General features: G+C 41.0%; 1 protein-coding gene and 1 long non-coding RNA gene across 2 annotated transcripts in view; both read left to right on the top strand.

Annotated features, from left to right (window-relative positions):
- The first annotated feature begins 1,581 nt into the window (after positions 1-1,581).
- Positions 1,582-6,629, top strand: LOC116522997. The gene is made up of 2 exons (XR_004257020.1): positions 1,582-1,900; positions 6,353-6,629. It is a non-coding gene; the product is annotated as an uncharacterized LOC116522997 (long non-coding RNA).
- Positions 6,630-10,017: 3,388 nt separating this feature from the next.
- RSU1 (Ras suppressor protein 1) overlaps positions 10,018-26,989 on the top strand; it is a 94,071-nt gene continuing 77,099 nt past the window's right edge. The window contains exons 1-3 of the mRNA XM_032238270.1: positions 10,018-10,149; positions 12,163-12,298; positions 25,747-25,797. Of these exons, the coding sequence (XP_032094161.1) occupies positions 12,190-12,298; positions 25,747-25,797 (160 nt within the window). The 5' untranslated portion in view covers positions 10,018-10,149; positions 12,163-12,189. The remainder of the gene's footprint in view (positions 10,150-12,162; positions 12,299-25,746; positions 25,798-26,989) is intronic.

Below are 26,989 nucleotides of genomic sequence, written 5' to 3'. Positions count from 1 at the left end.
TCTGTCAGAGCTTGAGGATATATCAGGTTTTTTTTACATGCATAGCTACTGAGGGCTTCAGATGTTACTTTTATGTTCCAGCACTTAAAAAGATGGTATTTTATTCAATCAAAATGTAAAACATAAAACTAGAAACTATGATTAATTCTAAATAATACATTAGCAAGATAATAATAATAAAGTTCGCTAATTAAATAAATTGTGATTTTTTTTTGCAATAGCACTTTGAAGTCCTATGTTAATCAAGTTATCACACAGGCAAAACCCAAAGATGCTTTTTTCAAGAGGCAACTAGACTTTCTGGTTTCTCTTTGAAGATGTTTCGCTTCTCATCCAAGAAGCTTCTTCAGTCAGAGCTGAAGAAGCTTCTTAGATGAGAAGCAAAATGTCTTCAAAGAAAAAACAGAAAGTCCAGTTGTCTCTTGAAAAAGGCATCTTTGGGACAACAATGACCTGAATGACTGAGAATCTCCTTAGGCATAGAGGCAAAAGTGAATGCCAATAATAAATTGTTTTCATATAAGCTTGCTTATTCAATGAAATACCTATGCTTAAATTGAATGGAATGTAAGTAGTAGTGTGTGTGTAGCTTACATTCTGCTTTGTATAAATCAGCTGAAAGTATAATCAAAACTAGAACTAATTATGTATATGTTCATTTATAAAAGGAGGTTCTGATAGCAATATTTTAGACTGTATTACCAAAAATATGGAAAAGGGAGGAAACAGAGATCAAAAACAAATACAAATATCATCTGGAGGTCAAAAAGAAGTTTTAAAACTATCCCCACTATTTTTTTAAGGAATCCAGTCCTTTTAAAATAAGATAATTTTAAAATAGTAAAGCATAGGATAAAGCGGGGGCATTCTTCTAAAAATATAATGGAGTGTAAATCTGGCTCTAAGAATAGAGAAGAAATGAAATAATTAAATAATGAACAATTAAGAGAGGAGTTTCAAGAAAGACTGTTTAATCTTGGGAGAGAAGAAAGTATGAGAAAGAAACTCAACATAACCCCATATCGATCTATTTGAGGCAAAATGGAATAGCAAGACACTCTGAGGTTTTCAAGTTTCTGTAATTGTACCTATAACACTGAAGCACTCCTGAAATCCCTGTAGCTCCTGTGCCTTGATCTGGCCTGCTGTTGAAAGGACTGGAGTAATAAAATAATATAAAGTGTTTATATTTTACTGAAATAGCCCACTAGGGGGAGCTATACCACGTGGTAATGGCGGAGGGAAAGAATATGTAAATGCTTGAGAGGAGAACAATGAATTGTAAAGGGAGTGGCTATGAATTGAGCGGGAAAAATGTGATTGCTTGATTGGCCAGAAGGATGCCAAGGGCTAATTGGTTAAAAATTGTATTTCCAAATAAGGTAAAAGATAGGGTAATTATTGTCTCTGATTGGTCTGTAACCACCCTCGTCAGGCTAGCTGACCAGGAGTAGGAGGAGTTAGGGAGGGTATAACTACTGTTTCACTTTCGAATTTGGTGTGGCTCTCCTTTGTGACTCAGGTGAAGTCAGGGTGAGACCCACCAACGCTTTGCAAACCGTTTTCAAATTAACTCTGATTTTTGGAAAATAAAAAGGAACTTTATTTTTCTACCCCGAACCTCGTCTCTAGAATTCTTTTAAAATTCTACAAACAAATTGGGGGCTCGTGTCCGGGATTCAATCTCTTGCTGGGCTCTAGGGGGGTCTCCCTTGGGTGCACCCCTCTCCGAATTTGAGAGGAGGGGGAACTACCTAGAGAACTGCGGAGCTCTTGGAAGCCCGTAAAAATTGTGCGATAGACGAGTAGTAGGGGGAGTTGAATAAAGGGAAAGAGGTTGAATAAAGAGGAAAAGACGGCTTGGAGATCGACCGGGAAACATCTGTGCACAGAACCCTGAGTGAGTACCTGGTAAAAGGCACCAGAACAAGACCCCAGGGCGGTCACGGTTAGAGTTGTGTGGTGAGAATCAACAACGGGGGCTGGGAAGAAGTCCTTTTGAGGGGTCCTGGGGGACCTGCAGGACGGAGTGAGTGAAGGGGATATTGTTGAATGTCCGGGGACGGTGACGTGTGAGTTTGGAAGGGTTGTTGAGAGGGACATAGGAACACATACTCGGGAGAAAGGTTAGCCATCAATCGGGAAGATGGGTGGTGGAAGTTCAATTAAACCAAAAATGAAGTGTGTAAAGAAAATAAGAAGTAATCCCAAACTTAAAATCAATCCAAATGGCCCTTTGGGCAGAATATTGGCTGGATGGGGATCCCCGCCCTATAACCGGGAGATTTTGAGGTTGGGGTTGAACAAAGAAGATATGGTTAATTTATGTTGTTTTATATAGTGGAAAGATAATAATGTTGAGTGGCCACAAGATGGCGCTGTAAAATTACTTTCAATGCTGTAATCTGTATGATTACGTGAAACAAAAGGGAGGTTTGTAGGGGAAATGAGCTAGCAAACGTGAGGAAAGATTTAACAAGGCAGATGGAGGAAGAGGAACTAATTAGACAGCCTCCTTTGGATTCCACACAAGAAGGAGAACAAATTAAGCAATTCCCTTTAAGGGAAACCCTGAACGGAAATGATCCCAATGGGATTCCGATCATAACATATGTACATGAACCCTTGCGATCATCCGAAGTACGGGCATTTAAGAAAGAAATGAAAAGTTTTGTTGAAGATCCCCTGACCGTAAGCGATCAGTTGGATGCCCTATTAGGACCTAACGTTTACACCTGGGATGAAATGCAAAATATAATGAGAACTTTGTTTAGCCCAGAGGAAAGAAATTTAATTAGGACAGCTGCAATGGCAATTTGGGAAAGGGAGAATCCGGGAGTACAAGGAAATCAAATCAGAGAGGACATTAAATACCCATTAGTAAGGCCAAATTGGAATAATAATGATGCAGAGGGAAGACAGAATATGATGGATTTGAGATCAATAATCATAAAAGGAATGAAAGAAGCTATTCCACAAGCACAAAACATGACCAAAGCAGTAAATATAAATCAAGGGAAAGATGAGGACCCGGCGATAGATTTGCAGCGTCTTAAAGACGGAATGCGGAAATATGCTGGGGTGGATCCGGACAATGCTCTAAATATCCAATTGGTGAAAATCCAGTTTGTTACCAAAGCCTGGCCGGATATTGCTAAGAAATTACAGAAGAGGGAAAATTGGACCACGGAAGCTATGAAGGTTCTGTTAAGAGAAGCACAAAAGGTTTATGTAAACAGGGAGGAGGAGGTAGTGTCCTGAGAACACCCCTCCAGTGTATGTTGAAGAATTTTAAGAAGGCATATAATGGGATTATGGGGACCCCCCAGCAACCCAGGCTAATTTAAAATATTTTGTGAGTCAGAATGGCCCACTTTTGGTGTAGGATGGCCCCCAGAGGGAACTCTGGATCCTAGGGTTATAAGCTTAGTCCATCAAGTTGTAACAAACTCAGGAACTGGCCACCATCAGGTGAACTGAAGAGAAGTTCTACCTGAGTTTCTTCCCCAAAGCGATTAAGAAGTCCACAGGGACATGTTAGAAAGCTGTTAATAGTTGTCTTTTAAAAGAAAAGTAGAGCTCGAGCCCCACCCAGATGCAAATGATGTGTTAATAAAATATCTATATATCTTGCTCTTTAAAACTATGCCAGCGTTCTGCTGGGAGAGCTAAGAGTTTGGACCTTTAAAACTATGCCAGCGCTCAGCTGGGAGGTCCAATCTAGAACCCTGGCCAAGCAATGTGTGGACAAACATCCCTATACATTGTCTCTATAAATCTTGACCTTTAAAATTATGCCAGCGTTGCTGGGAGATCAAGATAGAAATGGAACACCCCAGGGCAGAGACAGGTATTAACAATTTAGTGCTTAAAGAGATAGAACAATGGGTGTAACTTCGAGCAAAAGTAAGAAAGTTAGCAGATAATAAGGTAAAGCCTGACTGAATGGGAAGACCTAGGTAATTGGACTTGATTAATTTGATGTAATGTCTGTTAAAAAAAAAAAAAAAATTCTTAGATGTGAATCTATACTAATAACATGTAGAATTGAATGGCGTTGAATTGATTGTGATATGTTTAACCAAACTAGCAGAATAAATAAGCTTCTCAGCTTGGGCTTGAAGCTATGGGGGAAGGGAGAGTAGTTAGGATTTAAACTGCTCTCTCTGAGTTTCTCAGCTGCTTGGAGAATGAGCCATAAGTTCTCCAAGGAAAGAAATTTGAAGATTTAAAGTGACAGGACCTCCCCCAGGCCTGAAAGTGTTGTTTCATGGTATGTGTGCATGTGTGTGTGTAATCATTTTCAGACCTGGAGGGAAGTTGAGACTTCTTAATAATAGAAAATGGAGCTCATTGGCTTATGTACAGCTCCCTGAAATAATTATAATAATTGCTTTGTATGAAAGAAGAATGAAATGGGATATTTTTGTATGTGAAATTAATCTAAACAAGCAGCCTGATTGCAGTGCAAATGTATGTCATGGTAAAAGTTGATATGAATGTACTATAAAGAAACAGTAAGCTGCAAGATTGTTTAATGGTATATGCATGTATGCTTGTGTGTTATCATTTCCAAACCTGAAAGGAGGGTGAGATCCTCTAATAAATAAAATGAAGCTTGGTGGCTTGTGAAAAAGCTTCCCGAAATAATTATAATGATTGGTTGGCATGAGCAAGCATGATTACAGTATGAATGTATATGTCCCCGAAAGTGATAACTGAAGAGATCCAAAGACCTGTGATCACCTGCGTGAATCCCCCCCCTCTTTTCCCCCTGAGTCATTCTTTGGAGGAAAACAGGAGAGGTGGGGAGAGAGTGTATGTATGTGTTTGGGTGAACAAATGAGGGAATTGCGCCTATTTAGGGAAGTAGGTGAGTTATTGCAAACATGATTAATCAAAGATAAGTATGGGGACAGGTTGGACAGTAGAGAGTAACGAGAAAGTGATAAAAGAGTGGGAGAGAGGGAGAAAGAAAAAGAGTGAAAGAGACAGAAAGAGACAGAGGACAGAATTGTTGCCTATAGCTTTCTGCCCACCCCCAGCTAATGGGCCATTAAGATGGCCCGGCTAGCTCACTTTACATAATAAGACTTCTCCTCACTGCAGCTGTAGGGGGAAGGGATATTACTCAACTGACCACAAGGTATCTGAGAACTCATCACAGCCTAGATGAGAGAGAAGAATGGAAAAGAAAGAAAAAGAAAGTGAACAGAAACAAAGAGATAGAGGATGAGAGAAACAGAGAGAGAAGAGAGGAAGAGGAAGTGTTGGGTTTAGAGGAAGAATGAGATGTGCAGATAGTTAAAATTCAGTTTGTAACTAAGGCGTGGCCAGACATCGCCAAGAAATTGCAGAAAAGGGAGATGAGGTTGAGAAGAAGGGAAACAGGTTGGCAGACCAGGAAGCTAAAGAAGCTGGTATGAATGAAGTTGTTGAACAAATCAAAATTATGATTCCCCATGTGTATGAAGTGAAAGAAATACCAATTTTTAATGAGAAGGAGGAGAATAAAATTAAACAATGGGGGGAAAGAAGGATGAAGAGGGGAAATGGTGGTTACCAGATGGGAGACAAATCCTCAATTACCCCCTAATGAGACAAATCTTTGAGAGATTACATGAGGGGAGCCATTGGGGAACTCAAGCTTTGATTGATGAAGTACTAAGAAGTATGCAGGAATAAAAGTTTATACTGCCGCGCAACAAGTGACCCAAAATGTATAATTTGTCAGAGGGTAAATCAAAACCAATTAAGGGAAAAACAAGAGGAGGGAGGCCTTTAGCGCTTTATCCTTTTCAAAATATACAAATAGACTTTACTGAAATGCCACAGGTGGGAAGATATAAATATTTGTTGGTTATTATAGATCATTTAACGGGGTGGGTGGAAGCCTACCATGTTTTGATGAAACTGCTAGAACTGTTGTCAGATTAATCTTAGAGCATATTATACCAAGATATGGAGTGGTTCAGAGAATCGATAGTGATCAGGGAAGACATTTCACGGGGAAGATTACTCAAGGAATTGCTAATGTATTGGGAATTAAGTGGGACCTGCATAGCCTGTGGCATCCGCCCTCTAGTGGGAAGGTGGAAAATATGAATGGAAAGATTAAAACAATGCTGACGAAATTGTATTTGGAGACAGGGATGAATTGGACAAAAGCTTTGCCGATAGCTTTATTTAGAATAAGAACACAACCCAGGAGGGATGTGGGAGTTTCACCTTATGAAATGTTATTTGGAATGCCACTAAGGAATGCTGGGATACGAATGAGGAATTTACCTAGTAAAGACAAAGGGTTGATACAATACTTGCAAATACTGTCCCAGACTTTTGATTCTTTCAGAAAAGCGGGCTATTTAATACAGACTCCTCCATTGAGCTTCAAAGTACATTCCATTGAAGTGGGAGACCAGGTGTGGATAAAGACTTGGAAGGACGATTCCCTAAAGCCAAAGTGGGATGGACCATTCCTGGTGTTGCTGACCACAGACACTGCCATCCGGACGAAAGAAAAAGGCTGGACCCGTTACACCAGAGCGAAGAGAGCCAACTTGGAGGAGTCGGAAACATGGAAAGCCTTTCAAAAAGAACCATTGAAACTGGTGTTTAAAAAAAAAAAAAAAAAAAAAAACAGTGACTTATATCCTTTTGAATATAACCCTAGTGGCGGTTGGGGGAGAATTATGGATTGAACCGCCTAGAATCTTTGAACCTGATGGAACTTGGACACAAATTTGGTGTTATAATGACAAGGAGAGTGAGTGTTTCCCATGAATTGGATCTTTGAACCCAAAATTTGGTGGTATGAATCTAAGTTACAACCAAACTGGCAACAAGTAGGTCAGGAGGAAAGTTGGATAGTGGTAACACAAAAGAGAGGGGGTAAGTGTCAAACCACTCTATATTTGCAAATAAACCGAGAGACTGTAGGAAGATATACTTGTACAATGTGGGAGGAGAAAGACTATTTAAACACAAGCTCTTTAGTGGTCTCCCCAAGTTCTTTCGAATTTCCTCCTATCCCCTCGTGGATGCTGACTGCTTCAGCTATTAGGAGACGCTCCCTGCGGAGAAAGAATAGAGCCGTTGGTATGGTGATCTGTTTGAAAAGTGGGGGACATCGAAAGGGAGAGTTCCAATACTGGAAAACTGCCCAATATGGATGTAATCTGACTCTGGAGGTAACACCAAGGCAAACTCAGAGAGATCCAGCTTGGACTTGTAAAAATCAAAGTAGAGAGTGGATGAGTGGAATCACCCAGATGTGTGAAAATGCAACCAGGGGAGACTCAAGGTGCTATTGGATAGGGAAGGCCTTGTGGTTCAGTGGTTGTGGCACGGAAGGGGAAGGCACTGAGAATCTCCACTTTCTATGTGATAATACTAGGAGTCAGTATTTACAACCAGGAAGGGGTTGTGTAAAGTATTGTGGGAACCTGCTCGGAGTCATCAACCAGCCTATCCCTTAAACCCCCATGGAAAAAGAAAGAACAGAGCATTACTTGCCATAACCCAGGCCTACTCACAAGGTATAATGTGACCCTGTGGGTTGGACTGGGAATTATTAGTGGACAACCTGGGGCAGCATTACTAAAATATCTTAATCATACGGTGGTCAAGAAGAAGAAGAAAAGAAGAAAATGGGAGCTTTCATTAGATGTATGTAGAGCAATGGATATGATAGCCTTCCGAAAATGTGGTTCACAAACCTGGACTGGCCTGTTAGATGAAGGAGGGTTCCTAGGGGACATTTTCAGAAACTGGAAGCAAGCCTTATTTATGGTGGGTGTAATTTTTATTGGATTAATGTTGTTGCCATGTCTAATCCCGGTAATAAGAAACTTAGTAATCACAACTGTGAAAAGTATTATGCAGGCCCAACAAACAGAGAAAACAATGATGGTACTAAAGGAAATTGGTAACCAAATACACCTGTTGGAAAGTATGGACACTCTACACCCTATGAAAATACTGAAACTGAGAAAGAAAGATTGAAAGAAATAAAAGAAAATATTAAACAAATCACCAAATAAGAAATGGGGGAATTGGAGTAATAAAATAATATAAAGTGTTTATATTTTACTGAAATAGCCCACTAGGGGGAGCTATACCATGTGGTAATGGCGGAGGGAAAGAATATGTAAATGCTTGAGAGGAGAACAATGAATTGTAAAGGGAGTGGCTATGAATTGAGCGGGAAAAATGTGATTGCTTGATTGGCCAGAAGGATGCCAAGGGCTAATTGGTTAAAAATTGTATTTCCAAATAAGGTAAAAGATAGGGTAATTATTGTCTCTGATTGGTCTGTAACCACCCTCGTCAGGCTAGCTGACCAGGAGTAGGAGGAGTTAGGGAGGGTATAACTACTGTTTCACTTTCGAATTTGGTGTGGCTCTCCTTTGTGACTCAGGTGAAGTCAGGGTGAGACCCACCAACGCTTTGCAAACCGTTTTCAAATTAACTCTGATTTTTGGAAAATAAAAAGGAACTTTATTTTTCTACCCCGAACCTCGTCTCTAGAATTCTTTTAAAATTCTACAAACAGGACTGACACAATAAAAAACAGGAAAAAAAATACCCACAATTTAAGAACAGTGTCATACCATTTTAGTTGGCATCCTATGCTAAGCACCCCAGAACAAGAAGTAGCATCCCACCTTTAGCATCCTACTTTTAGTTTCCTAGCATTATCCCCATAACAGTACTGTGAGATAATTGGGATACTGTAATTTTGATTAGTCACAAATCAGTAAATTTGCAATAGAGCAAGGAGAGTTTTGAATTCTTCCTAGTCCACCCTGCACCATCATGCTACCTTTTCCAACCCTCATGGGCAGCCACTGAATATAAATATGGCTCATTTCCGAGAAAGCAAAATAGAATTATATTGCTAATTGACTTGAAGTTATAACTGTGTGGTTTATATTTAAATAGATGATACCAAGCTGGACAAAATCCAAAGCAGAATTATTTAAAGCTGCAGGAAAGCTTATCAAAAATGCACATATATTCAACACATGGCTTAACTATGAATCTTTGCAAATACAAAGATCATTCTTAATTTTTTTTTATACTACCAACATGGATTCTAGAATGCAAAGAAGAGCAACTAAGGAAGATTAGGGGGCTGGAGGCTAAAACATATGAGGAACTGTTGCAGGAACTTGGGCATGGCTAGTCTAGTGAAGAGAAAGACCAGGAGATACATGACAGCAGTGTTCCAATATTTGAGGGGCTGCCACAGAAAGGAGGGGAAGAAGCTATTTTCCAAAGCACCTGAAGGCCAGACAAGGAATAATGGATGGAAACTGATCAAGGAAAGATTCAACCTGGAAATAAGGAGAAATTTTCTGACAGTGAGAACAATCAACCAATGGAACAGAAATTGCCTTCAGAAGTTGTGGGAGCTTCATCCCTGGAAGCTTTCAAGAAGAGACTGGACTGCCATTTGTCAGAAATGGTGAAGTGTCTCCTGCTTTGGGGGGGGGGGGAAGGCGTTGGACTAGATGACCTACAATGTCCCTTCCAACTCTGATAATCTGTATCTGTATACTAACTTCCTCAATCTTGGCAGTTTGAAAACTACTCTATTTTCCTAGCGCCAGCAGAAACGAAGTAAAATAAGCCTGCGCTTAAGGGGAAAAGATCACATTCAGTTTGCCTGCATTGTCACTTGCCCCATATAAACCACCCCACTCCCGGGTCCTACTTTCCTGCATGAGCCAATCTTTTTTTGTTGTTGTTCGTCCTGAATAAATTTTCAGGGACTTCCAACTGCAGAACTGCAGGGCGCTCGTTTCCCCAACTCATTTGGCCGCTTTTGAGATCTTCCCACCAATAGCCGTCGCCCAAAGGCAAAGGAACTTTGGGATTGGGTAGCCGCCGGCCGCATATTCCGAGGGATGGGCGGGCCTTTCGCTCACTCAGGCAATTCGCCTTACTTGGAGCGGAGCGTGGCCGGATCCCCCGAGCCCCCTCCTTTTCGGGCGCCGGGTATCGAAGCGCCTGCGCACTTCGAGGAAGGCAATGACGGGACCCGACGGCGGGAGGCGGACCTTGTGCAGGGTGTGTGCACTGAAGTCCGGGGGCTGCTCTGCTTCCGTACGCTTGGTGTCTCCGATCTCCCGGTCGCTCTTCTCGGTGAGTTTCCCTGCCTCCCCCATCTCCTATAAACCGTAGCATCTTCCACCCCTTTGGAGAAATGTCTTGTGTTGCTTTGGCCGCTTTGAAGCATGAAACGGTCGCCTCGCCCAAGAAACAATTCTTTTCAAGAGAGCAAGCAGTGATAAGCAGGCAGTATTCAACAGGTAGAGTTGTCCCCATGATGGCTGTTGTGATGAGAAAGAAAGATTTTAATCTATGGGTTTCTGCCTAGGGTTTTGCACCATTCTTTAAAAAGTCCTGACTTACATACATATTGCCTCTTTTCTCTTTGGGGTAAAGTTAGTTTCCATGTTTGTCCCTTTTCGTGGTAATGATAGGACAGATCGTGGCCACAGCTATGGCTTTAGTGATGCTCTCCTTTTATGTGTTGGTATATGGCGTGCATTTATTGATGAGGCTTGACATGCAAACTGCTCCAAACTTGATTGCAGAAAATACGACTTCAGCAACAGAGTGCCTGACACTGTGGTTTCTTCCCCAAACTTTAAATTTAGATTGTCTATAGTCGACCTCACCCCATTCCTAAGAGGTCTTTAAGGGGCGTGCATAAGTGCACCAGCGTGCCTACCATCCCTGTCCTAATATTTCCTTGTTTTCATATTCATTTCATGCATTCATGATCATGTTTAGACTTATATCTGTTATCTAATTCATGCCTGATGAAATATAAATAAATAAAATAAATGTCCATACTCTCTCATAAATGCTTCTCAGCCTGAGATTTCACTTCTTCCAGCAGTCCTTCCTTTTTCCCCCTCTCTCTTTTCTTCTTTCTCTAACTATTTCTGTCCCATGGATTGGATATTGGCTGTGGTTTCCTGGAAGAGATGAAATCAAAACTGATGTGAGTTGTCCCAGAAGACAGAAAATTTACATCCACTTTTACAAGGGATGCTTGAGTGGTTCCCAGATAGGTTTAAGACATTTCTTCAAAGTAGTTACTTTCATTAAACCTAACTCAGGTTTATTCCCCACCTAGAAATAATACATACATTAAATCCTGTTTGCCATCCCACTCTCAACAAATATGTCCACTCACTATCAGGGCTAAGTGCAAATACCACATGACGGGGGTCAGTGGTGAAATTCAAAAGAAATTACTACCAATTCTGTGGCTGTGGCTTGATGGGCATGGCAGGGCCCATCCCCATTCCCCATTCCCTCCCCACTCTGGGGCCAGAGGTGGTGTTTGCCGGTTCTCCCAACTACTCAAAATTTCTGCTACTGGTTCTCCAGAACCTCTCAGAATCTGGGACCCTATATCACATTAAACCATATTTTGATTATTGTGCCTTATAGACTAAATCGTATTTGCCTGACTATACGTTCCTATTTCCTATTCTGGACAGTTGCTATTGAAACACAGCAGAAAAAATGGATGTTTTGGAGAAAACCTGAAAACTCTGGAATTTGATTGTACATTTGTAGATTCCATTACTTGTTATTTGATACTTTAATTGCAAATGGAGGGAGCTCAGTTTTATGGAAAGCAGATGGTCTCTCATTGTGATTTGTAGCCATTCATCTATAATCTGTACATTCAGGCAAACAAATTTAAAGTACTTTGACAACTTTAAAAGTTAGGTAAATTGCATTGATTACTGTACATGTAATCAACTGCATTGATTACTTAAATAAAACATGATTAGAGAAAAAAATGTATATTGTTTTTTTAGTACATTTTGCTTTTTAGTACCTGAGAAAAGAGGCTCCAAGATATGCAACCTTGGATGCAACTTCTCAACTTTGCTACTATTTTTTAAATTACAGTTTAATCAGAGAAGGGACTTATTAAATGAATAAGACATAAATATGCATATGTAATTAATAGACTCATACTTAAAGTTTTATTAAATTAAATTTCTTTTGCTTTTTTCAAATGCAATTTTCAGCATGGAAAATCTTGTACATTTTCGGGGTAAGCAATTGGAATTAACTGTAAAAATGTCTGCTTGCTGGTTGTGATTACTATATTTTTTTATTCTACAGTGTACCCTGTTTGTTTCAGTTTAAACCATGTCGAAATCCCTGAAAAAGATTGTAGAGGAAAGTAGGGAAAAAAATATATTGGAAGTGGACATGTGTGAGCGTGGCATATCAAACATGGTGGATATACCTGGATTATGTGAGTATTTTGCTGCTTCTTTCATCAGTGCAAGTTTAATAACTTCTGCAGGCATAAATAAGGATTGATAGGTAAAGTGCTGTTTTGATTGTCTAATACATTTGAATAACAGTTTCATCTTATTGTTTTGCCTCTTGATCACACTTTTTATAAATCAGTCTCAAGAGCTATTATTGCACAATAGCAAAGAACTAGGAAGTCTTAAGTTTCAAAACTTAATTTGTCCAGGAATTCAACATGCGGTATAAATAAACAAATTACTTTACTTATAGGTCCCAAGTGTCATATGGCAGCAAGTATATATTAACTGCACAAGGCATAACAATTAGTTTGATATTTATATGAATGCTTTGTATGTAGATAAATATTTACTGCTGTGAATGATAGTCATAATAGTTGTTATGATTTTATACTTCTTCTAAGATTCAAGGCAACATGTGCCCAGATTCTGGCTTCCAGAAAAATAGGAAAATAAATTTTTTTGCATTGCCTTGCTTGTGATTTTCCAAGGACATCTGGTTGGCAATTAAGGGAAACAATGCATCAAACTAATTAGGTCTATGATTTCATTCCATACATATCTGTTTGATTTTTTTTTAACAATTCAAAGATTCACAACCTGAAGGCCACAGCTCATACCTATTACTTCCCTGAAAACCATCAAGCATCTTTTTCCATATTAGTTTTATAGTGAGAAATGATGCACAGTGTGACTGACAGCCTCATAAAAGATTTCACACCTTAGTCTAAAAAGTCTGTATAAATCCATATTATTAAGTTGAGTTAGAGGACTTTTTCCCTTCCATCAACATTCTCCTTAAGCATAGTTTGGCTCTGCTTAGTACATATTGGCTATGTACTTAATTGAGTACTTGTAAAAAAAATATTAATATGATATCACTGGATAGAAATAACTTCATCGGAGCTATTTTTTTCAGACTTAACTATAAACTCCCTATAAACTATAAACAACTCTGATAGTGTTGTGTAAACAGACGTTTCCAGTACAGCCTTTGTATAACTTGCTCCCTAAACAACAAGATATGGAAGAGGAACTATTCTCCTGTCTGATGCTTTTTTATCAGTTAGCATACACTATTGGAAGTTGTTTGTGATTCACAACAGAATTAAAAAAAACCACACATTCTTTGCCCCATATTTTGTAGTTCTGTTTATATATATATTTAGAGCAATGCTTTTTGTGCTCTCTTGGCTGCCATTCTGTTGCTGACTTTGTCTTTTGGCTGTACTCTAACATCTGGATATGAAAGTTGACACCCCCCCCCCCCAATTTACCTTTTAAATGAGTCAGTTATCATAAACTTGTGGAGAATGGTATGAGAGAAAGGAACGTTTTTTATATGACTTAAAAAAGTAGTTCAAGAATTTTGAGATCTCAATATTTTAAATTATTAGATGACTTGAAAAAAAATCCAATTGATTAAAGTACTGTAGCAGAATGCTGAACCTGTGGTACACGAAGCCATTTTTGAGGGCACACGAGGCTTTGCCTTATCAGCTCCAACGTGCATGTGCACACTAGCCAGCTGATATTCGCCCTTGATTTTCGGCCGTTTTTCACCCTCCAGAGACTCCTCCTGAAGTGTCTGAAGGCTTCAGGAAAGCCTCCTGAAGCCTCTGGAGAGCGAAAAACTGCCCAATGTGCAAACTGGAAGTTCGGGAACGGAATTCCGGTTTGTGCGTTGGGCGGTTTTTCGCTCTCTAGAGGCTTCAGGGAAGCCTCCTGAAGCCTCTTGAGGGAGAAAAACCGCCCAACACACAAATTGGAAATCCACACTTCTGGTTTGCATGCTCTCCCTCCCTCAGGAGGGAGAAAAAAATGCCCAGCTGGCAACCTGGAAGTCAGGAAATTGGCTTTTTCCAGCTTCCAGAGGTCCTCTGGGTGGTGGGGAAGGCCATTTTTGCCCTCCCCAGGCTCCAAGAAAGCTGTGTGTGCATGCGCAGGGCAGCAGGGGGGGCATTAACTTATGGGGATGCGGGTACGCATGTGCTTTTGGCACCCGAGGAGAAAAAGGTTAACCATCACTGTAGTATAGTGTTCTTTACAAAATGACATTAACGAAAGCTTTCTGACGAAAACTCAAATATACATGCTGTCTCAGAATGAAAGGTAGGACATGTCATACAATAAAATATCAATGTATGATTTTCTGATAGTTCATGTTTATATGTTCATATAAACAGTACAGGCAGTGCTCCACTTACAATCCCAATTGAGCCCAGAATTTTTGTTGTTTAGCAAGATGATTGTTAAGTGAATTTTGCTCATTTTATGACCTTTTTTTGCCACAGTTGTTAATTACTGCAGTTGTTAGTCATATGGTTCTTAATGAATCTGGCTTACCCATTGTTTTTGCTTGTCAGAAAGTCACGAAAGGTGATCACATGATCCTGAGACACTGCAACTGTCATAGATATATGCCAGTTGCCAAGTGTGCCAGTTGCCAATTGTGATCATGTGACAATGGAGATGATGTTCTGGTCGTAAGCGTGAAAAATGATAAGTCACTTTTTAAAGTGCCATTGTAATTTTGAACTATCACTAAACAAATGTTTGTAAGTCAAGAACTACCTATAATCTGATTTGTTTCCACCTTCCCGTGTTTCTCAACCTTGGCGACTTTTAAGTCCTGTGGACTTCAACTCCCAGAATTCCCTAGGTAGTTGAAATCCACAGAACTTAAAGTCACCAAGGTTGAGAAACACTGTTCTAAAGGATTTTTTTAGGATTTAGGATTTTATTTATGATTTATAGGCCGCCCTTTTCCCTGAGGGGACTCAGGGCGGCTTACAATACATGGGAAGGGGGGTGCAAAACAAAAACATAAGACAGTGCATAAATAAAAATAAAACAATAAAACGCAACTTTCATTCAACATTCGGGTGGGGCGAATTAGAATCTTATCCCCAGGCCTGACGGGATAGCCAGATCCTAAGGGCTGTGCAGAAGGTCTGGACGGTGGTGATTGTGCGAATCTCCACGGGGAGGTCGTTCCAAAGGGTCGGAGCTGCTACTGAGAAGGCTCTCCTCCGCGTAGTCGCCAGTCGGCACTGACTGGCGGATGGAACTCGGAGGAGGCCTAATCTGTGCGATCTAATCGGTCGAAGGGAGGTAATCGGCAGGAGGTGGTCTCTCAAGTACTCAGATCCACTACCATGGAGAGATTTATGGATGGTAAGTAGCACCTTGAAGCGCACCCGGAGATCAACAGGTAGCCAGCGCAGCTCGCGGAGGATAGGTGTTATGTGGGCGAACCGCGGTGCGCCCACAATCACTCGCGCGGCCGCATTCTGGACTAGCTGAAGTCACCGGATGCTCTTCAAGGGCAGCCCCATGTAGAGCACATTGCAGTATTCCAGCCTAGAGATCACAAGGGCTCGAGTGACTGTTGTGAGGGCCTCCCGGTTCAGGTAGGGTCGCAACTGGCGCACCAGGCGAACCTGGGCAAATGCCCCCCTGGTCACAGCCGACAAATGATGGTCGAAAGTCAGCTGTGGGTCCAGGAGGACTCCCAAGTTGCGAACCCTATCTGAGGGGTGTAAAATTTGACCCCCCCAGCCTGAGCGATGGAACACTGGCCAAATTATTGGGAGGAAAACACAACAGCCACTCGGTCTTGTCTGGGTTGAGTACCAGTTTGCTAGCTCTCATCCAGTTCTTAACGGCCTCAAGACCCTGGTTCATCACGTCCACCGCTTCATTGAGTTGGCACGGGACGGACAGATACAACTGAGTATCGTCCGCGTATTGGTGGTATTTTATCCCATGCCTCCGAATGATCTCGCCCAGCGGTTTCATGTAAATGTTAAATAGTAGGGGTGATAAGACCGAACCCTGCGGCACCCCATATGTTAGGGGCCTCGGGGACGATCTTTGCCCCCCAACCAACACTGACTGCGACCTGTCCGAGAGTTAGGAGGAGAACCACTGCAAAACACCCCCACCTCCCGCAGTCGTCGCAGAAGGATACCATGGTCGATGGTATCGAAAGCCGCCGAGAGGTCAAGGAGAACCAGGATGGACGCATGGTCTCCATCCCTGGCTCTCCAGAGATCATCGGTCAATGCGACCAAAGCGGTTTCTGTGCTGTAACCAGGTCTGAAGCCGGACTGGAAGGGGTCAAGATAGCTAGCTTCCTCCAAGGACCGTTGAAGCTGGAAGGCCACCACCTTCTCAACAACCTTCCCAACAAAGGGGAGGTTGGAGACTGGACGGTAATTGTTAAAAACGGCTGGATCCAAAGATGGTTTCTTCAGGAGGGGTCTCACCACTGCCGCTTTAAGTGCGGCGGGGAAGTGCCCCTCCCGAAGGGAGGCGGTAACGACCGCCTGGATCCAGCCTCGTGTCACCTCACTGCTGTTGGCAACCAGCCAGGAGGGACACGGGTCCAGTATACAGGTGGAGGCACTCACAGCTCGTATGGCCTTGACCACATCCCCAGAGGCAACATCCTGAAACTCAACCCAGAGATGGTCTGCCAAGCTATCATCCTGTGTCTCGGCTGGATCTGCAAAGGTGGAGTCCAAGTCCGACCGAAACCGAGCAACTTTGTCCGCTAAGAACTGGACATATTCCTCAGCCTTACCCTGCAGGGAGTCCCCCGCATCCCTCCTATTTAGGAGGGAGCGGGTTATCCTAAACAGGGCGGCTGGGCGGGACTCAGCGGACGCAACCAAGGTGGCAATATATGTTCTTTTTGTTGTCCTCAATGCCCTGATATATTCCTTGGTGCATGTTGTCAAAAGCGCTCGGTTTGGTTCGGACTTATCGGACCTCCACAGGTGCTCTAGGCGTCTCCTCCGGCGCTTCTTCTCCCGGAGCTCCTCGGTAAACCAAGGAGCCATAGTGGCGCAATCCGGTCGAGGGACCCCGATGCCGCCGAGTGCCAGGCGGCAACCAGAGTCTCCGCCGAACTGTGGGCGAGAGTATCAGGAATAACCCCAAGCTCCATCTGGAACCTCAGAGGGTCCATAAGTCGCCTGGGGCGGAACCACCTGGTCGGTTCCTCCTCCCTACAGTGGGGGTTTGGCCTCCGGAAGTCAAGCCTCAGCAGGCAGTGGTCTGACCACGACAGGGGTATGATCTCATTACCCCTCAGACCAAGATCACAAGACCACTGCTCCGAGAGGAATACGAGGTCGAGCATGTGACCCGCTGAATGGGTTGGGCCCCGAATTACCTGGGTCAAGCCCATGGCTGTCATGGAGGCCATGAACTCCTGCGCACCGTCAGAGTGTTCACCGAGCGAAGGCAAATTGAAGTCCCCCAGAACCATAAGTCTGGGGAACTCAATTGCTAGCTCGGCTACTGACTCGAGCGAAGGGAGGGCTGCTGCCACGCAGTTGGGAGGCAGGTACGTTAGCAGCAGACCCACTTGACCCTTGAAGTCCAACTTCACCAGCAGGGACTCACACCCGACAAGCTCCGGAGCAGGGATCCTACGAGGTGCTAAAGACTCCGGGATAACGATAGCCACACCCTTCCCTGGGCTCTCGGCTGATGAAGCACCTGAAATCCTTCTGGGCACATCTCTACGAGGGGGACTCCTCTCTCCGGGCCCAGCCAGGTTTCAGTAATACATGCCAGGTCTGCCCTCTCGTCTAAAATTAAGTCCCGGACGAGGGGAGCCTTGTGAACAACAGACCTGGCATTTAGCAACAACAGCCTGAGACCAGGGTCCTGACTACTCGTGCCATCTGGCCTCAGAGTGGGACTCATAGGGCTGGAAGGAGGGATCTCTGTGATGTAGCGAACCCTCCTTCCCCAGTAATGGCCAGCCCTAAAGTCCCCGCCATATCTGCCCCTCCCTGTTACGACCGCAATGCTCCGACCCACTCCCGTGGCCGTAGTCCCCCCAACCACCCCGGTGACCCCCGCTTTCCCCGGCAGGCCCTCCGAATCAGACATACTCATTCACTCACTCAAGCAATCCCCACGTAGTAGTTAAAATACAAAAAAATACAACGATAATTGCAATAAAAATGGGAGCATTCACCCAATTACAAGCATAACACATACATATCCCATACTAAGGCAGAAGGAAGAGGAGAGAAGAAAAAGAAAGAATTTAAAAGAAAGATAAAATGCGCAGCTTTTAAATTAAAATTGCAAATTCAGAGAGAGCCAGATGGCTCTCACCCGATGGCTCTGCAGCCGACAATAGCGATGTTGAAACAGAAAACTAAGCCACAGGGAAGAAAGCAGGGGGAAATGGTGTCCATGAGGGTTGCAATGATGGCAGTCACAGTCAATTCCAGAAAGTGGCCAGTCTCTGCAGGCACCCAAACCGCGTTCTCTAAGATAATGTTGATTTAATGAAGGGACCGGAAGTTCAGAAAGCTGGGCAATGTTGATCAAAAGGTGCTGCAAGGATTCAACAAAAGTACACAGTACCGCCATCCTCTGTCCACCCGCGGTCCCGGTAGCAGCCCAGTCCAAAAGTCTTCTTTCTGGGGGTAGAACCGCCCCCGGGGGTCCCCAAAGGCTCACCGTCAAGGGCAGGCAGGGCGAAACGATGGAGCAGACGCTGGAAGTGCCAGAAAACGCCGCCGCCGCTCCCAAAATGGAACCTGCCTCGTCGGCACCAAACGGCCAAGACAACGTGGAGGCCACCGGAACCACCAAAGCCGCTGGAACTACCAAGGTCTGTACGGCCCGGGGGTGGTCTCCCCGGGCCCTCGTCCTCGCTGCAGACAGACAGGGCAGGAAGATGAAAAAGACCACGGAACCGCCGAAAGGCGCCGTGGCTGCCATCAGAGTAAGGCTAGGGCTCCTCTCCTCGCTGCCAAACGGCCGAAATAGTATGGAAGCCGCTGGAGCCGCCAGAGCCTGCGTGATCCGGGGGTGGTCTTCTCGGGCTCTCGTCCTTGTCGCAGACAAACAGGGCAGGAAGATGAAACAGATGGCAGAATCACCGAAAAGCACCGTCGCTGCTATCAGGCTAAGGCTGAGGCTCCTCTCTTTGCTGCTCTTCGCTGCCGAACGGCCGAGATGATATGGAAGCTCCAGACACGTGCAGAACTCTACTGCTTGAAAGTACTCATGATAAGATACCACATTCTGGATTCAAGATTTCAATCTTGTCAAGTTCTTGCATTTTCTTCCACCTACTTCCCCTCCCCAAAGGGGAGAAGCCAGCAGCCGCCACGCTGCGCCATTTGGAACCGATTGCGTAAAGCCCCGGCGACTAGCGCGTCGGCCAGGGGCAGCATTAGTTGCAGGAAAGGACAGGAATGCATTAGTTTCTTGACAGAATAATTTCATATTTTATTTCTATTGGCTAAGGATTAAAGGACTGAAAAATACTATTGTCTAAGACTATTCTTTAATATTATTTCATAGTATATTCTGTGAAGATTACATAAATTAGTAATGATTTTTCTAATTGTAGAAAATCAGGATGAAAAATGTCTTTTGTGTAACCTATCCCTGAATCTTCAGAGACAGACAAATTTTAACTTTATGCTAATTATCTTATAATTAATTCAGTACTGCTGTAAGAAGCTTTCTTTTTCATGATGTGACATTAGTGAAGTCGTAACACCTGTCTCAGGAGTTCCCTTTGTTTGAAACATTAAATTATCCAATCAGAAATTATAATATTGTTTAATAATGCCAAAGATGTTTAAATTATTTATTATTTCAGTATAAAGTAGCTTATTAGGCAGCTGCTGCACTTCAGCTCCCATTGTGGTATTTGGTTAATTAGATAGTAGTTGTAACCAATATCTAGACCACATGGAAAAAGAGTTAACTCTTTTCAATCAAGAGAGAATTAAAACAACATCAAAATTTCTCAGATGTTTAAAGAGAAATCCTAAAACGGAATATACTGATTTGTTTTCAGGTATGGGTATCTTCAACTTGAGCAGAAGAAACAGCAAAAATTACAATGCTTGGTTCAAGGCTATCAAGCCCAATGGCTGACCCAACCCACGCTACGGTTTAGCGAAGGGGGGGGGAAGTCCCAATATGTCACATGACTGCCATGACAATGCGAGTTTGACACCCCTAGCTTAGATTGTTTTCCAATGGTTAAATTACTGTTGCAATTTTAAGGCAGGAAAGAGACAAAAGAAAAAAATTACCAAACACAACTTTTAAGACTGTTTCCAAGGAATCCATTCTGCCTGACATTTAAAAATTGTTATTAAGATGTTAGTATCTTAACACAGAATGTGCAATTTATGTATATATGTACGTATGTACACAAACACACACACACACACACACACACATACATACATATATTCTGACCCTCCTCATTCCACACCAAAGCATACTCCGAACCAGAGATACATTACAGCATTTAATTAACAGACAAACATGTCCTTGACAGCAACCCAACCCAGAGAAGCTTGGGCGGCAATAAACACAGATAAGGCTTGGCAGCAATCCAGCCTGCCAAGCTCACACAAAGTTCTCCGACATTCGATTCTGTGTTGATTTCTGCAAAGAGGGGCGTGTGCACAAGTAGCTTTTTATAGTCTGGAGAGGAGCCTAATGACCACCATCTGAGCGCAATTACCTCCTGTAATTGCGTAATTGTTCCTGACGCCTAGTAGCTCTTAGAAGGCGTGCATCCAGGAACAACTCCCTCTCCGGCTCACTCTCCCTTGTCTCCTCCCCACTGGTCCAAGGCTCAGGTGCCTCCCGGTGGCCAACCAGCCTCTCTGTGCCTTGCTCGGAGTCGGAACCCTTTCCAAGGTCCTCCACATCCTCCAGAGCCGACTCATAGGGCCCCTTGCTGTCAGAGTCTAGTGGCAGTTCCAATGGCTCCTGCTGAGCCACAACATGTGTGTGTTTATGTGTGTGTATATGTGTGTGTATGTATGTGTGTGTGTGTATATATATCTATATATATCTGTATCTATATATATATAAAGATATGAAAATCACCGCCATTAATTCAGTAGATGTTATATCTGAATGAGAATGTATAAGATTATACTGATTATTTCAGCATAATTTAAAACATTATTTCTAGGGGCAAAAGTATATAAAATATTCACATTGAAAATGAAGGTTAGATTGCATGATTTTCTATATCATGCAAATTATTAGTTCCAATGCATAATTGGCTGCTGCTTTTTTGAGTAAAACTAAATAGGTCATGGGTGTCACATGTGGATTGTAGATTACATATTGGATTGTAAAAATGCATAATTCAATTTCCTGTAGCATGTGAAGCTACACTAAAACAAACACTGATTAATAACATGATTACTTAGGCGAATTGGGATGTGTGAGAAATAGCAACAAAAATGCAGTGTTTAAATATGTGTGTGTGATATTTTGTATATATATTCAATTGTGTATGTATATATTTTTTCTTTCATCAGTTTGCTTAATACTAAGAAAAATTAAGGCCTTGTCAGCACTTCTTCCCTTAATCTATGCATGGAGTACCTTTGTTCAAATTCCTCCGTTTGCTCCCTTTCCATCGCTCTCACACGGGTCTTCCGCTCAGACATAGCTTCCTCAAGGAGCCGTTTTGCCTGGGACAATCTGTAATCCTCGACCCCAGCTTCCTCCCATTCAGCTGGTTTCTTTTTCAGTCTCCTTCGGGTGACTCCTGCATCCAATTCTTCAGATTCCTCTTTTTGCCCAACACCCAAAGTCCATCGAGGGCGAACAGTAGGCTCTTCAACTCTTAGGCCAGCCAGCCTTTCAGTTAAAGATGGTTCTGCAGTTGCCCCTTCAGTCTCCTCTTCATCGCTCGCATGCAACGACATTCTTCTCTTTTTTTTTTCTTGTGAGTACACCCCCCCACGGTAGGTTGAAACTCCTGGTGGAGTGTATTGTGAGACTTCACTTAAATGTCAGCACTTCTTCATTGGATAATCAGGAAAGAAAACCACAAGACTCCATTGATAGAAATCAAGTGTACTTTTACTAATTATAAATGAACAGAAGCGTAGCAAAGCGAAGTCTGATTATTTAGGCGCGAAAGCAAATAATATATTGTATAATTCATTCCCCTCCCCTTGGCATCCCAATTGCAGTCCAATCATAATTCTCCCAAGTGTTAGGTGTGAGATAACTTCGAAAGGCATCACCAGGATGGAATGCCGGTGCCGTTGGCCTTGGCGGGAAACCTCCTCCACATGCACAGTAAGGTGGACAGTTCAAACTCCAGAATCTTCCTCCAGCACAACAGTTAGTCCCCTCCCGAATACCATGCCCTCGCCTCCCCGTTTCAGTGGCAGCCAAAGCAGCAGCAAAGCAGAGGCTGACAGGCCTCCTTTAAATTGAATTCTATGACTTATGATCAAATAAAATAATAGATGATGTAAATTAAATAAACCAAGTACATAAATAAAAGGTAAGTCTTCTATGGCACACTTCCCTGACAAACTTTTTACACAAGTCTCAACAGCAAAGGATGCTATTTAAAAATAAATAAATAATTGCATTTGTATAAAAACATTGGCTAGTTTTTTAAAAATCATTCTTGTGTCTAAATTACTACAGAATAGTTAATGGATGCTATATCTACCATTTTAAAATATAGATCTAATTTGATTGGAAAACAGATTCAGTTTGGAAGTAAAAGTTTTATGCCCCATCTAGGCAAGTTCCCTATTAATGCAGTTCCTTTCTTTTTTTAAGACAACCATGTGACAAATGCATATCCTGAGTCTTAATCTTATTTCTGTTTGCTGTACTTTGGGTAACCGCTTTTTTTTTTATCAAAGCCTTATGTGGCTTTGTAACCTCAGAAGGTTTTAACTGCAATCATTTGAGGACTTTTAAAAAGAAAAAATGCTAATGAGTCCTTCTCATACAGCCCAATGTTAAACTGTAGGTCCATTATCTCTTGCCATAGTGGCTGTGGATAACAGAGAAAATATTCCTCAATAGAATGCTATCTCTATTATCCTCAGCCACTATGGCAAGGGACTCATATATCCACGGCTAGTATATGCTTATCTTTTTTTAAAAATTAATTTCAGTGATTGAGTTTTGAAATGAGTAATGCTCATTTTTTTAACATATTTATTTTTGTTTATCAAGAAGAATAAAATACAGAATAGAGAAAACAGAAAAATGACTTTCTTTTTTTCACTAACAATTAAAAAAAGAAAAAAATATTGTGCATTAAAAAAGGGAAAGGAGGAAAAAAGCCAAATGTAAAATATATTGAACATTGAACATAAAGAATCAACCCCAGCTGAATGCTGAAAAATGAATAAACCAACCAACAAACTATAGATTCTCCTTCCCTTACACAATGAGTATACAAATAGTTATAACCATTCCCATCCTTATTTAACAAAAATACTAAATAAATATGTATTCCAGAATTATCTAATAACTAAAATAACCCCACTTTTAATAATATATGCTTGTTATTTTGACATGATGTGCATTATCAAAAGAGATAGCAGAAAAGGTAATATATAGAGTCAGGGACATGATTTTGAAAAAAATAAAACCTTTGTAAACAAAGAGGATAGAAACATTTTTTAACTCTTAGGAAGGTAGTCAGATTTGGAATGACACTTTCAAAATGTTGTTATACAGTAAGGTATAGTTTGATCATACTGTGAAGTATGTTGCCTAATGTTCAGAGGTGGTATTCAGTTGGTTCGGATCGGTTCACCTGAACCGGTAGCAGAAAGAGGCAAATTGCTGGGAGGCAGAGGCAGATTTTTTTTCTCCTTGTGCTAATCAGGCTGTTTGCTGCAAGGAGAAACTCGTAAGTTTACTAACTCTAAATGCCTGTAGAATGTTCCAATTGTTAGACTTACTTTTTAAAGACTGCTTTATTATTGTTCTAGACAACTTAACAAAATGAACATTTTTAAAATAAATGCTTGATCTGAAGAGGCCCAGTGCTATTGTATCTTCTTTTAAATAGCAGAGAATAACTGTACAGTATAGGTGGTACGTTTGCCTAATGATAGTAACTGTGAGAGGGATCTTGGAGTCCTAGTAGACAACCATTTACATATGAGCCAGCAGTGTGCAGCAGCTGCCACATTTTTTTAAAAATTAAAACAAGTTGCCATAGACTTCAGCTAATACTTTTTTTAAAAAAAAAAGATGGAAATCTGTCATTTCCCCTCTGATCCCCCCCCCCCACCAAACTACATGAGATTTACTGTGACAGTATAAACACTTCCTTTCTCAATGTTATGTACTGAATTAAAAACCAAGCTAGAGTGCCATCTTGTGGATCTGAAGGAACAGTTTATTAGAATTTACTTATTAAATAATTTTTTCAGTAATTCCAATTACATTTTTTCTTCCTTATAATCCTTCAATCTTCCTGTTATTCTATTTTTAGTCTTAGGGGTTAATCATTTAATTAAGAATTGGTGGGAAATATTTTTCTCCAAGCATGCACATTCTGTCTTCAAAAATGTTTTAAGTTGCCAAGAATGCAAAATAGTTTTCTAATGTATATAATGCAATAGATAATGAAAATTTATTCTTTTACAACCTGTTGGCAGTATCTTGAATGGCACAGATGTCAAGTTAACATTAATTGATCCCTGCTTAAGTATATGAGCATATTAAAGCATCCTGTATTTAATTAGTTAATTATATTTAATTAGTTTTTAAGTTGCTTTATAAGTACATAGGTAACTCACCATCAGCTACTTTGTTCTTTCTCACTATTATTACTGTTTTCCCCTTCATCTCTCTTCCCCGGAGTCCAACACAAATACGTATTTCCTCTGAAGGTTAGATAATTATTGCTACGTTTAAGTTGATTGAGTTTATTCTTTGTGAACCAATTGAGTCTTTGAAATGTAGCCAATCTTTTTTTTTTTACTTAGTTGAACTTTAATATGAAATAAATTATATACAAACCTATACAGAACATTTACAAATATATACTGTATATATAGAGCATTTTAATTAAGTATGTTTTTAAAACGATACCTAATAAAATAAAAGTCAGGTATTGCTTATGTGATGAGTCATAATTCAAAATTTTAAAATGATATTTTGCAAAGCATAGTTCTATGAAAAGTGTTACCGTGTTTCCCCAAAAATAATTTCTTATTTTCTTTTGACCCCCAATATAAGCACTTGGCCTTATTTTTGTGGTGGTCTTATTATTTTTGAAGTGCAGGAAGTGGCGAATATGGTCACCTCATGGCTTCTGCTCTGTTGCAATATTTTTGGAGAGGGTGTATTTTCGGGGCAGAGTTTAGTTTAGCGCATGCTCTCAAAAGCCCGATTGGGCTTTTTATCCGAGGAGGTTTTATATTCAGGGAAACAGGGTATAGACTTATGGTACTCAAGCCTATCTCACTAACTAGGTCTTTAGGGAAAGTATACAATGTTTTATATGTAAATCTTGCTAGGAAACTATGTAAGAATAACTTCCAACCTGCTATTTACGTACTTTCTGCTTTGTAATTAGAATGTGGGCTGTTTATTCATTCTTTCTTTTTCTTTTTCTTTACAGTCAGTCTGTCTCATATCACACAGCTGGTTCTCAGTCACAACAAGCTCACCTGTAAGTACATTTATGCATATTTCCTTTCTTCCTTGATGTAAATGAATTCCTGGAAATTAATTGATTTGAACACGGTTAAATATTACAGATTTTGTAAGTGTATTGTTGAATGTTTCCAAGCCATTTTATAGAATTTTATTTCTGTTCAACATTTTATTGGCAGGAATAATAGCAATTTCATTCAAATAATGTTGTCAACACTGAAATAGCAAAAATATTTATCAGCATATTGCAGAAATCATTTTTCCTTTGCAATTAATGTTATATAGTCCTAATTTTTGCACTGAGGGAACCTTTCCTGTATCCACTAAATGAGAAGGATACTGAAGATAATCTTATCCTCCTACAATTTACTACTTTTCCATGTCTAACCTGGTAGGTTGGCAGATTAGTTCCAAAGTGGTCTAATATGTTTCATGTATTGTTTGTTTGTTTGAATAGCTTGTAATGGCTTCTAAATTGTATAGTTTGTTGAATATATTTTCATATCTGTATTACATACTTATATATAATGAATTTTGAGACTATTAGTAGTATTGTTTTATTAGTACTTGAACCTTAAATTTCTAACTTAATGTAGAAATCCTATGATTAGTGGATTATTTTTGTATGTTATTTAAACATTGCATCTATAGTGAATGTTATAAATTTCTAAATACTGTATCTGTATGTGTGTATACAATTTTATATTGTATACAAACATTTTAAAATGTTATTTTAAAAAACTTAAACTGTTGAAGTTGATGTGTATACGCACGCACATACGTAAAACACTTTTAATTATATTATGGTATAAATGGGCCCCAAGTGTTCAGTTTTCTGCAGAATTATAATCTCTGTCATTGCCATCAAGCCTTACCTAGAAGTACTTGTGCATATTATTTTGATGTTATTTGACAGCTTTACCAGGTAGACCAAACAAGGAACCAGATAAAATAATTTTAGTTTGTTGTAAAACTACATTAATAGCATCATGCAAATCTGAAAGTACAATTCTCCCACATTAATCTTTACAGCCTGAGAACTTAAGTAATGTCCAGAGGTATGTTCCTACCGGTTTGGCCAAGTAGGTAGTGACTCAACTGGACATGCGCCTGAACCGGTTCTATGTTCGGTGGCGCCATCTTGATTTTCTGTTCTGCACATGCAAGAACAATCTTCCAGTGTCATCTTCCTTTCTATACATATATAC

The sequence above is a fragment of the Thamnophis elegans genome, chromosome Z (genome assembly GCF_009769535.1).
Source record: "Thamnophis elegans isolate rThaEle1 chromosome Z, rThaEle1.pri, whole genome shotgun sequence".
Taxonomy (NCBI): Eukaryota; Metazoa; Chordata; class Lepidosauria; order Squamata; family Colubridae; genus Thamnophis; species Thamnophis elegans.
Note: the sequence above shows the minus strand (reverse complement) of the source record. Positions and strands in the feature narration are given on the sequence as shown.